Genomic DNA, 12,158 nt, shown 5'->3' with positions numbered 1-12,158 from the left:
CTCATTGCTCTACCTCCTTGAAGGGTGAAAGTTACCAGTTATCCTATAGCGATGTCAGTTTATGCCTGTTGGAACCCCCCACAGCCCGCACGAAATACCTTTCAAATAATTCCAGGATGCAATTGCAGCTCCAGACAGGAGGAAGAAGAACACCGTGAAAAATAACGGCAACGATGCCCAAACTCTCGGGAAACGGCTGAAGTCTTCCTGAAGATGTTAACATTGAATAGCCATCGATTACCAGCGTGGTTTGGTGACTTTAGAACTGTTTTGAGACTTAGAACGAAGCGATATCTCAAAATTGATGGAATTGTTACCTGTCAAATGCGTGGGCGAGCAGGCCAGCTGACTGGTTATGCATGAACATCAAGAGTAGATAAACAAGAGTGTGCAACTCCGGATCTCTCCTGCACAATCTGCAGATACCCCGCGCCCACGGCGGAATTTTTTGTTTACGTCACCTTTTTTCAGAGAAACGCGGCTTTGCCGCAGAGCAGTGTGAGAGCACGTGCTGGGCACCGACCTTGTAGTGTAAAGCCCAGCCAAGTGCACGAGGGAAAACTCTCCAAAAGGCTCGCAGCGCGTGCGTCGTCGAAAAGATTACGTCAACAAAAAATTCCGCCGTGGGCCAATCCATCCGGAGTTGCACACTCTTGTTTATCTACTCTTGATGAACATGCATGAGCATGCATTGATTTTTCATGGTTCACGTGCAGAAAACTAAGTTGCCGCGATCCAAGTGCAGCTAACAGCCGTGACCACCGTCGTGGAGGCTGGTTGGTGAGGAGCAGGTAGCCATCCCTTGTAGAATCAAACACATGGTTCCACAGTGTGGCTGATTCCGCAAGAGCCAGGTCCATACGAGGAACATTCGCTTTGTCTTTCGCCATCGAAGTAAGTCACTTTCCTTGTTCTCAGTGTTTTTTACGTTCAACGTTTCTGAGATTTTTGAATTATTCACTTTTCATTCTTTCATACTTTATTTCTTCATGTTCACTGCCTCACTTGCCTTCTGATCTGGAGAATGTGATGGAGGTGACTGTTGGTTACTGCCTGGTATAACGGTTGTCGTGCTGTTGCTGTATTTCCGTCCTGCTCGCGACGTTGTAGATCACAAACAATTTGAAATCACATGAATTGTACTTACCGTCGTGCGTGCGGTATTAGGAAACACTGTGCAGATTAGATCGTCGCAATGTATCTATATGTGTGTCTGGTCATCCTGTGCCACGCAAGAACTCCAACCAGACGCATTCGTCCTCGGCCCTGTTGATCGATTGTCCACTTGGACAATCCTTAAATAAAATCAATCAATCAATCAATCACTCGTCTTTCCTTGAAGAACGATCGATCAAAAAAAATCGAGCTCGAGGACTTTTTGCAAAAAAACGGCTGAAAAAAGGAAGAAAAAAGGGTGCTCAGAATGAGATTCGAGTACACAACCATACACAACCATGGTTCCAGCAGTTTATGTGGATGATGTCGCTCATATGAGTCATAGATGCGCGATTTCGCGCAATGAACGGTCCTGATGGCCTGATTATGCCCGCGGCGGGAAGATCGCCTATTGGCCATGGCCCCGGCAACGATCACGTGTCATGTAAGAAACCGGTATAGTACTGGCAAGAGTACATAAACCAGAGTGTGCAACTGTGCATATCAGATCTGAAACAGCGCAGTTCGTGCACTACGTCACCCTGATGAGATCAGCCAAGCCGCGACTTGCGTAGAGCTCAAATTTTCATGTTTCATAGCCCGGAAATCAGCCAAGTTTGCTTGATTTTAGACGTCCTGTTTCAGGATTTCGGTGTTTTGTGTGACTGTGTACCATAGCTATTTATAGGCATCTCCGGACTCCGGAGCTCCGGCTCAGTCAGCCCACGTGCGGGACAGTCAACTCACGTAAAAACACGTCAAATTTTACGTGAGTTTTTTGACTTTTTGACATGGCGCATGGCCGACCGCGCGCGACCGGTCGACCTGGCCCTGCGATGACGCAGCCTTCGTAGCGTGACAGATCACATCATCTACACCGGTTTTTGTACGTGTGGTAGTAGAGCAGCCCGGTTAGCTCAGCTGGTAGAGCATCAGACTTTTAATCTGAGGGTCAAGGGTTCGAGTCCCTTATCGGGCGCTGATACTTTTTTTTCTTTTTCTGTTGCTTGCAAGCTTGCCTGATCTGATGGCGGTATTATTGCGCTGAAGAAGTCAGACATCCTTTGTTGTTTGTGCAGATTTTTGCTCCACTGCTAGGCTCGCGCTCGCGTGTCGCCACTACATGTAACCTCCTCAGGTATTCACTCGATTGACTCTTGATCTCAGGTTGTGTTTACTGACTGTGTTTTCTTGATGTCATCTACTGACACTACTGATCGTTATTGCATATTGTGCAATGCTGAAAAAGCGTGCACGCGGGCATGGGGTATGCACCTCTACTGCTCTAGCTCTCCATGATCCACTGGTTCTGAACTTCTGTATCCCCGGTACACTGTGAGTCGACAAGACCCAAAACCATGTACAAGTCCACCAAGTTCAATACAGTCATGTACACAGTTCATACCAGTCTAGCAGACGCACCATGAAACACACTTGGTGTATGGATCTGGTAACCGCGTACAATTTAGATTCTAGAATACATTGCGCAGGCTCCTGGCTACAGTTACACACAGTAGTTAGCAAACAGTTCTGTTCTGCTGCTCCCTCTGGGGTTGTTGGCTATGCTCACACGTCACATAAACGCTAGCAAGAGGTTTGAAGAGTAAAATGAATCATAAAATTTCACTGCAGCATTCGAGGCAGATCATTGAAACAGTGCGGAGGAATAATATTTGAAAATAAACAAAAAAATGTGCATAACATGCCATTTACCTCAACTGAACTAATGAAATTCATTTAAAAAAACCCAGTTACTACAGGACAAGGTCAGCAATACCAGTAGGAGCCACAAAACAACATCATTACATGTAGACAAACCAAAGAGAAATGATAACCTGTCAGCAGCAGCAACATGCCAGCAGGCAAGAAAGATACCGGGCGGGAAAACACCATATTGTGTGGTGTAGGTAACTCTACCTAGGCAACAACGAATACAAGCAGAATTTAGTAGCTGTGAGTTTCACTCTCTAACTAGACGGGGCCTTGAGCTCAGATGCAGCATCAACACTCGGAACGCTGGGTGCCAATTGAAGGCCAGGAATATCTATTGACGGCATGGGCGGAAGCTCAAAGCTGGGTGCAGTGGAAAACTCCGGCATGCTGATCGGCTGCTGGCTGGGCGGCACAGTTGCGGTCTGAGCCACCGGTGAAGTAGACGGCAGTGGCGAGATTGTAGCCGAGGCTTGTCCACGCACTACTGTCACGTTGGCTGGTGTGGCATAGGATGGAATGGTGGTGCTGCCCGCGCCAGTCAATGGCGACACGGCAGCAAACGGAGCAGCCTGCCTGGAGTCGAACTGCGACGTCGCGCCAGTGCTGACTGGGTTGGACATTGGTGGGACGTTCGATGGCAGCGGTGACATGTTAGACATCTGCGGCGCAGACTCCAATCCGGGCATCAGAGGCGCAGATGTGCTTGGCATCATCTGTGGGACTGTTCCAGGAAGACCTGTGGACGAAACAGCAGGCATAGTAATCGAGGGACCTGCTAGCGAAAGGCCGGCAAGACCGGTGTCGATACTGGCCAGACCAGCAGATGGCATAGACACAGCGGCACTGCTCGTAGGCACTTCCATTGCAGGCAACTGGCCAGCTGCGGTAGTCGTAGCTGGGTACATCGGCTGGGCGACTGGTGGTTGCATTGGAACCGACTGCTGTCCTGGCGGCATGGCATACTGCATAGGTGCTGCATTGCCCAGTGGTACTTCTGAGAAGCCATCGGCACCTGGCGAGGCTGGCTGTCCAGCGACGGGTTGCTGATGGGGTAACGTGCCAGTGGTTACAGTGAACGCCTCACTGGCAGCAGCACTGGCTATGGATGTGGCAGAGCGTGGAATGCGATGCAGATATCCATAGCCTATGTCGCAGCCCAGCATGCCTTCACCGCCCCAGTTTGAATTAGGTGTTACAGTAACCTCCCGGCATGCATCAGTAACTGTACTGTACACGTACAGCTTCAGTGGCTTTCCGTCATGGTTCTCCACCAGCGAACAGATATCATCTCCATCAGTCATGTGCTGATCTGAACCAATTACGTAGTCCACATCACTTTGAAGACCAGCACAGGCAGATGGTGACCCAGGAACAACGTCCAGAATGTGCCATACATTCTCGTTGGCACCCTGAAACGACGTGAATCGAATGTTGATACCCAGCAAGCCTTGGCCTCCCCAAGTCCTCGTTGGAGTGAAGGAAACATCGCGGCAGCTATCCCTCTTACTATTGTACACTGTCAGGTTCACAGCTCTATTTTCATTGCTTTCCAAAACATCTTTCAGTGTTGCGTCCACTTTGTCCAGGCGATGGCCATCAATGGCAACAAGGTAGTCGAAAAAAGGCTCAAGGCCAGCCTTGTGGCCAGGAGATCCCTCTGTTACACTGATGACATGATAGCCATACGAACCACCAGGATAAGATGATGAGCCTGCACCCATAGTTGTCCCCCTAAACAATACGATTCTACAATACTACTAGTACTCAGACTACGAGTTTACAGTATATTCGAAAAAGAGAGAGAAGAAAGGAAGGACAAAAGAGCTGCGAGGACCTAGGAGCTGAATGGTCGAGAGCCCAGTTCCTGTTTAGCAACAGAAATCACGAAAGCGTTTCATAGGATTCTGAAAACAATCGTTGAGAACACATTATTCCGACAGATCACAACAAAAGACAACAATATTTTTTTGGTAAAGAAACGTGTAAAGATCACAAAATGCATGCATGCATGACGTGACCAGACTAGTCGACTACTGTATACATGCAGTCGTCGACTCTCTCCCTGCCCTGTTGTAGCTCTTGACTTGTCACTGCACTGCTCGTACTGCACTTGTGCCAATCTTCTCTTGGCCTAGAAAAGCGATCCTGTCAGCTTTTCTATTATTGTTTGTGTATGTGATCGATATTGAGCTAGCCACTGGCATGGCACTGCATGCGAGAGCAAACTTTTGTCGTTTTGGTTTCTTTTTTGAAAGCCTCAAATGGGAATGTTTCGGCCAGGGAGTCGGGTATTTTACGACTCCCTGGTTTCGGCTAATCAATGTTTCTCACAGGCCAAAAATTGTTGTCCGGTCTATAAAAATGTACAACTCCCTGCTTTGAAGCAATGAAATACGGGCCATATTTATTTTGGGCTCAACTTTCCTAAAATAGGCCCCAACCTCGCCTTTTCGCACAAATGTAGAACACCTCCCCACATATATAAAGTGTAGGGTACTCACAGCTCAGAGTGAGAATAACAAGGATGCAGTTTACAGGGTTATGGGCCGTTACACGCCCGATTGGTTGAGAGACTAACCTCCTCTCCCCTGACTCACTTGTGAGGTCTGCATTCACCACTAAGGTTAACAGGCATAGTGGTGGCCTGCGGATGCGAAGGCTAGTTTGTGTGTTTCTGAACGAACATTCAAGCGATGCCGACGCGAATCCCGCGAATATTATTTTTTTAGTGTAGCGCAAGCATAGGCGTTTAGCAAGAGCACATAAACCTTGTACTCTTGCAGTCTTGGCGGTAGCAACAGAAAATGCACTGGGGACTTGAAACAGAGGTCATGCAGGATCGAATGAGCTCGGTACTGCACACACGGCAACCTTTCATGCTCCACACTCTTCCACTCACACACACACACCATCAACAGATGTGAGTTTGAGGTACTTGCCGGCAGGTACTCAGTCATCAAGAAATTCGACTTGAAAAAAGTGGCTAAAAGTCTCAAAATGCAAGTATGTACATGTATATTGAAAATAAATGTGATATTGGTACATAGCAGTACTTGTATGTACATGTACACTCAATTATTATGTACACAGGCATCAAAACCCTCATGCTTCTTATATACAGGGAAGTTAGTTGTTTGATACAAGCTATAATACAGCAAAACAGTTCATAATTATAAGATAGGTACAGAGGAAAGGAGAAAAAAAATGTTGTACAGAGGGAAGGAGAAAATAATGCTGAACATAGCAGAATGCAAAATAGAGGAGTATATACAAAGAGATTATGGCAGCACAGCCACAGATGCAGTCAGCAGATCAGAAGAGTGGCTGATATTATACACACGACGGGAAGTCGGTCAGTTTACTGAGGTACTCCCTGAACTGCCAACTGATCAGTAATGTGGGTGCGGAGAAAGACGCTGAGAAGGACGGACACATCCTTGCATCCTTTCGTGCCGCTTTCTACCAAGGCAGAAAGTTGGTCCACGTGAAGACGTTTCTCCATCTGCACGAAAGAAAAGTGACGCGTCGTACAGACAATTAACTTTAGGGTCCATCACAAAAAAGTGAGATAAGGCCATGGTAAAAATTATCTTTGATTCTCAAGTACGCGCGCACCGATTTTTGGCGGCGCACCGACGATTTTTTTAATTTCTATGCATGCATATGCGTGCATGAAAACGGTCAATGCGAAAGGCATGAATCCGGGAGTAGTAAAATACCAGTATTTTTCTACTCCCTGGCCTGAATAATAAAATAATTATAAATTAATTATGAACCTGTGACGTACACATGTGTGACCCTATCTTTGGAAATAAAAAAATCGTGGGAATTAAAATAAAAAATCGCTCGCTCGCACCGATTTTCACAGGCTCATGACCTGAGAATCAACTTTATTTTTTACCATGGCCTAAAAGAACTGGTCAGATTTGTTGTGTATAGTGTTTGTCGCCGTATTGTCCCTCTCCGAGCTATAATTATGCATGCTCGTTGTAAATAAATCAGTCTTTGTCTTGTCCCACAATGGACTCCTGCGTGGCATCAGGCTAACCCAACATAGTGGCAGCTGTGGTTTCTACGACTGTAGGAAAGAACCCTTCGCCTCTAGCCCGCAGTCGAGCATCCCCAGCTCCGGGACAGTCTCGTCATCGTCAGTCTGAGAAGTTTAGTTGTTAGTCCGTGTCATGCCCGGCATGCACTACGCTCTACTCGTTTCGTCCTACTCGTGGACTCTACTCTTCAGCAGCAGTCACGCCACTGCTCCTTGTCTCTGCTGACTGTCGTCCCTGTCCAGCCAGTTCGTCGTCCTCGCATGCTCCATCTCTCGGCAGCTCCGATAAGCCTGCTGTTGAGCACTGATCGCCATGTCCCCATGCCGTGCTCAACCCATTCGTCTGGGAGAGATAGAGGTGTCACGGTACGAGCGCTCTGGATCGACCAAGTCTGGCTCGTGACGGAAGGAACTGCCAGGCGTATGCCGGTTAGCTGTAGCTCATTCCCTCTTTGTGTTTCATTTGTTTTCGTTTTGACCTTGTGTGCTTCTTTATTCTTTCTCTTCACTCTCGATCTCCTAATTTTTTTGCCTCGAACTTCTTCAGTTTTCAAAAAAAAAAAATTCTCTTCTGTGCAGATGCTAGGCATGCCCTGCTACTGACAGTACTGTACTGGTGTACGTGTAGGCCCTAGCTCGTCTCTCAATCTTGTTTTTCATGTTTCTCTTTCTTCCCGGAAAAGGGATATATTGTGTAGATACATCTTTTCTCTCTCTTCCCCTCCTTCCCCGGAAAGGGAGATGTTGTGTATAGTGTTTGTCGCCGTATTGTCCCTCTCCGTATTGTCTCTCTCTGAGCTATAATTATGCATGCTCGTTGTAAATAAATCAGTCTTTGTCTTGTCCCACAATGGACTCCTGCGTGGCATCAGGCTAACCCAACAAGATTGACGACCAAAAATTGGAGCAGGACACAACAGGGACACATAAAGCGGTGCTGCATGACTGCTACAGAGAATGTTGCACAGTCCCACATACACGGACACACAAAGAAAAGGTACTTACCTGAGTTAGGATGATACTGCCTGAGCGAGCCAACATTGCCATTGTAACAAGTGGACCAGCAGACTCTTCCAAATAGGTCACATCTAAGAACAGCAATATTTCCACCACATAAACAATTATGTTAAAATAGTACAGGCAATAAACTCCTTTTCTATTCATCTACACAAAGGATAACACAAGGCATACAAGTTTATGCAGACAAGGGGCATGTTGACCAGGAAAATGCCGGCACATGTATTGGTAGTGGTTGCGACCTCGGCGATGATTTGTAAGAAAAGGGTTTGCTCCCCACCCTAGTCAAGTGTCAAGTAAAGTCGGCGGAATAGCGCGAGCTCCGGTGTGGGGAGCAAACCCTTTTCTTACATGTATTGGCATATCAAAAACACGGTGCATGTATACATGTCCTACATGTAGTAGCAAATACAAGTAAAAATCCGCCACCTTCGAAGCTGCTGAAGTGCAGTGCTAATCAACCACAAGTCTCCCTCACCTACGATAGCGGTCTCCTTAACCAGGGTAGTGGTACAGGCGCATACCAGGTCCTTCGTAGGTATACCCGCATCCATCACTGCTAAGCTGGCAGCGTTGATGCACGCAGCTAAATGACCTGGACAAAGAGTAATGGCAAGCAAAGTAAATTGGGACGCCAGTGAGAGACCAAATATTAAAAAAATGAGCGCACGGAATAGGTCTGAATGCAGCTGCCGCAAAGGTACAGCGCTGGCCAGTGGAATTTACACCAAGGAATTCAGTAGCACCATTGCTTGGATGCACTGCACAGTGATTATAGTGCTAGGCCACAGTGCCAGGAGCCATTAGCTGCACTGGGCGCATCTCACTGACCAACACTGTCGGTGCACTTAACGGCCACCAACATACACACAGGTGCTAGCAATTTTGCTCAGTTTAGAGTTCCTCCCCTCAGCTCTCATAATCTGTGGGTCACCGAGTGCCACCCAATGGCTGGTGAGTAGTCCCTGGCTGCAACATTCGCAGCACAACCACGTACGCAACATTCACAGCAGCAGCAACAGCAACGACAACACAAGCAGTCCGAACCAGTCCACCAGCCTGCACTCTCTCTTAGTCAATTTGCATCATAGGGGAGGGTGTAAGGAACAGTAGGATACTACCGATATGCAAACACGAACCACGCATGTCATTCATCCGAAGTGGCACCGTACCACACACGGATCCTTCCTTACCTCCGCCAGCTTGCATGATCTGTACGTAGATGTCAATCTGACACCGGGGGTAGAGGTGCGTGAGGATGGCAGCCTCAAAGGTGTCCTGGATAAACTGCGACATCTCAGTACTCCGCCTGTTAACAGTGGCAACGTCACCGGCACAATCAAAAATTTAGAATATGAACTACTCTTTTAACACAGAGGCATACAAGCACACCAAAAGCAGTCCACCAAGCCCTCAGCTCTCATAATCTGAATGTCACCGAGCACCCCTCGACCAACCAACGTCCACCATACCACCCAGCAGCACAGTCAGGAGAGAAAGAGAGAGCGAGAGCGAGAGAGAGAGAGAGAGAGAGGCACACACACACACAAGCAAACAAAGCATGCTTATTGGTACAGTGGTCGCAAGCCAGCCATACTCTCCCAGAGTCATTTGTTGCATCATGGGGCAAAACCAGGATGCATGCGTAGCAAGGGTTAACCATAACCGACTGCTGAGAACTCACCGGTCACCCTTTGTTCGCCTTCTCCTTTCACTTGTACTGAACGTTGCCATACTGAACTGGCAGTTCACAAACGCTGTATCATTACTTGCACGGCTCCTGTTCATAGACTGGAAACACAGAAAAATGCCCCATGGTGAGAAGTCATACAAGCACACATGCACAGGCATTGATACCAAAATGTCAAGGTATTCAGTGAGTCGTAACAAGAAGGGAATTAATGAACACAGGCCCTCAGCTCTCATAATCTGAAAATCACAGAGCGCCCCAAAACCAGCCATTGGAAGTGTAACCCAGCAAGACAGAGAGACAAATAGAGAGGGCCAGGACAGAGAGGGCAGGGTAGACAGGAGACAACAGAAAGGAGGTGATTAAAAGACATATAGTATGAGCAAGAATGCTGGATCACTCAACCAACAGCCAGCCCCGCTCTCTCTAGGCATGTTCGCATCATCGGGCAGACCAAAAATAGAACCAATCACAAATTATTATGGATTAAAGGAAAAGACAAAATGCTACGAGTTTTGACTAACTGTCCCCTTTAATCCATGAATACTTTGGCTCAACATCAGAGTACAAATCATTACGCAAAATATTTCAATGTTGACAGTCGAGGTCCTTACAAATGAGAGGAAAGGAAACTTAAGCCAGAAGAGGGTGAGGTAATTGTCATAAGGAACACAGTTCATATACTATTCTCAGTAAGGATTATCGTACTGAAGTTTCGCACATCTGCGATGTGGGATTCCGCACGAGAAAGTCCACGTTTGCTTAGGGAATGGAAGGTTCCGTGAACAACAATACATGCACGCACTCAGTACAGGAGATAAGAAGGAAGTGCTGCACAATAGATATGGAATCTACTGTTTGATGCACATGCACCCTACATGCATGCGACGACTGACCTCATGTGGCCCGTTGACAGTTGCCAGCACCATCGTGCTACCCTGTTCCAAGTATGCCGACCCATCGGATTGCTGAAACACACCAAGTCGAGCATTTAGCTTTCGCAGCTCTGGCGCCTTCCGTCCGTCCAGACGTAAATCTGCAATCCAAACATACACCGAAACGATAGACAGGATGAGCATGAATTTTGACAAGTGTTACAAGTAGCCAGGCCCAAGTTGACGACCATGAGCGTCAAAGCATATCATATACTCCTTTACGACGGAAGCTTAAAAAAAGTGGTGTGATGGGGTACACGGAATGCTGTAAGGCCACACGTTTTTATTTCTGTTTCTCGTCACCTGAAAATCTAAAAACGTATGCGAGGTGGAAAAAAATAATAAATGACCGAATAAAAAAAAAAAGTTTATTAGTATTTAGACCTTTGTTCACACTAAAATCCACCAATACACCATGAAAAATAGCATCCATAGTTAGCAACTAGTATGTGGTAGGAGCTTCTGTCACAATCTGTGCATGTGCAGCTAGATTGCTCACAAAAATGCCGTCCTTGCATCATGTGTCGCGCAGGCCAGGCCACATTATGTACATGTGCATGAGTGTGCTGGTCACCACATGCACAGTCAGTGCAGCACAGTTTTTTTCTTCCAGACTCCTGAATCGTATGCGCGCGGGTGACGAGAAACATAGAAATAAAAACGTGTGGCCTAATGTGATAATAAATATGTGTTTTACAGCTCAAACACACACACACACACACACACACACACACACACACACACACACAAGCAAACACACAAGGTGTACTTCTAGGCAAAAGGAAAACGTTTTATAGGTTATGTAACTTATGATACTGGTTATCCAGTCATTAAGATACCAGCTAACCATTAGGTTAAACGCGAGAAAGAGGAGAAAAAGAGAGGCACCAAACTGACATGTTCAAACAAAAACTCAAGTGAGATTACGCGTTATATAGGCATATCGCACTGAAGACGTACCTTCAGGAGACAGATACTCAAGTCCAGCCTATTCGAAAACGACCAAAACAAAAACAATGGTTAGTTGAAATGGAAATGGGATAAACTTCAAGGTAAAGAGTCAGGGGAAGTGAAATGCCAGAAAAGCGAAAAAATGCTAACAATTTTTTTCGCTTTTCTTGCAGTTTACTTCCCATGATTGTTCACGAAAACAATGGATACAATCTACATGCACCCGCCAAGTCTCCACCAGTGCAAGCTTCGAACAGACTTACCATAATCGATTAAGGAGGAAAAGTAGTTCGTCCCGACGCTCACATGCTATGTTACAGGCTACACTCTGGCGACGGAGCAAGAAGAACGGGGACAAAAAAAGTCGCAAGCAATCTTCTAGAAGTAAAAGTAAAACATGCGTTGTTCTGGCTTTTTGATTCTGTTTTTGTACAGTGACAGTCAGTGTACGTAGACCGTCACTACTACTACTAGTACTACAGTACACGTGTATGTAGGCCAAAGCCAGCAAGGCACTTGACTTGCACTCCGCACAGACCTCTCATATCATGCGCAGCTCAGTGATCTGATCTGGGTTTTTTGCTACACATAAGATCATGACGTCAGTCGTTACTTCTACGATCGATAGTAGATCTACGATCGATCAAAA

General features: G+C 46.6%; 2 protein-coding genes and 1 non-coding gene across 3 annotated transcripts; 1 reads left to right on the top strand and 2 right to left on the bottom strand.

The window, feature by feature from the left end:
• Nucleotides 1-2,061: 2,061 nt before the first annotated feature.
• On the top strand, nt 2,062-2,134 carry Trnak-uuu (transfer RNA lysine (anticodon UUU)). Its single transcript has one exon. It is a non-coding gene; the product is annotated as a tRNA-Lys (tRNA).
• Nucleotides 2,135-2,593: 459 nt separating this feature from the next.
• Nucleotides 2,594-4,819, bottom strand: LOC135808500 (Golgi reassembly-stacking protein 2-like). Its single transcript, XM_065321697.1, has one exon. It carries the CDS (start codon nt 4,587-4,589, stop codon nt 3,123-3,125), a length of 1,467 nt encoding a protein of 488 aa, XP_065177769.1. The 5' UTR covers nt 4,590-4,819; the 3' UTR covers nt 2,594-3,122.
• Nucleotides 4,820-5,789: 970 nt separating this feature from the next.
• LOC135808499 (exosome complex component RRP41-like) lies at nt 5,790-11,917 on the bottom strand. The gene is made up of 8 exons (XM_065321696.1): nt 11,773-11,917; nt 11,519-11,546; nt 10,520-10,659; nt 9,618-9,724; nt 9,127-9,242; nt 8,412-8,528; nt 7,922-8,004; nt 5,790-6,370 (listed from the first exon to the last, which is right to left on the bottom strand). Exons 1-8 carry the CDS (start codon nt 11,773-11,775, stop codon nt 6,227-6,229), a joined length of 738 nt encoding a protein of 245 aa, XP_065177768.1. The 5' UTR covers nt 11,776-11,917; the 3' UTR covers nt 5,790-6,226.
• Nucleotides 11,918-12,158: the final 241 nt, after the last annotated feature.

This window comes from Sycon ciliatum, chromosome 2 (genome assembly GCF_964019385.1).
Source record: "Sycon ciliatum chromosome 2, ocSycCili1.1, whole genome shotgun sequence".
NCBI lineage: Eukaryota > Metazoa > Porifera > Calcarea > Leucosolenida > Sycettidae > Sycon > Sycon ciliatum.
This window is presented reverse-complemented; position numbering and strand designations above follow the sequence as displayed.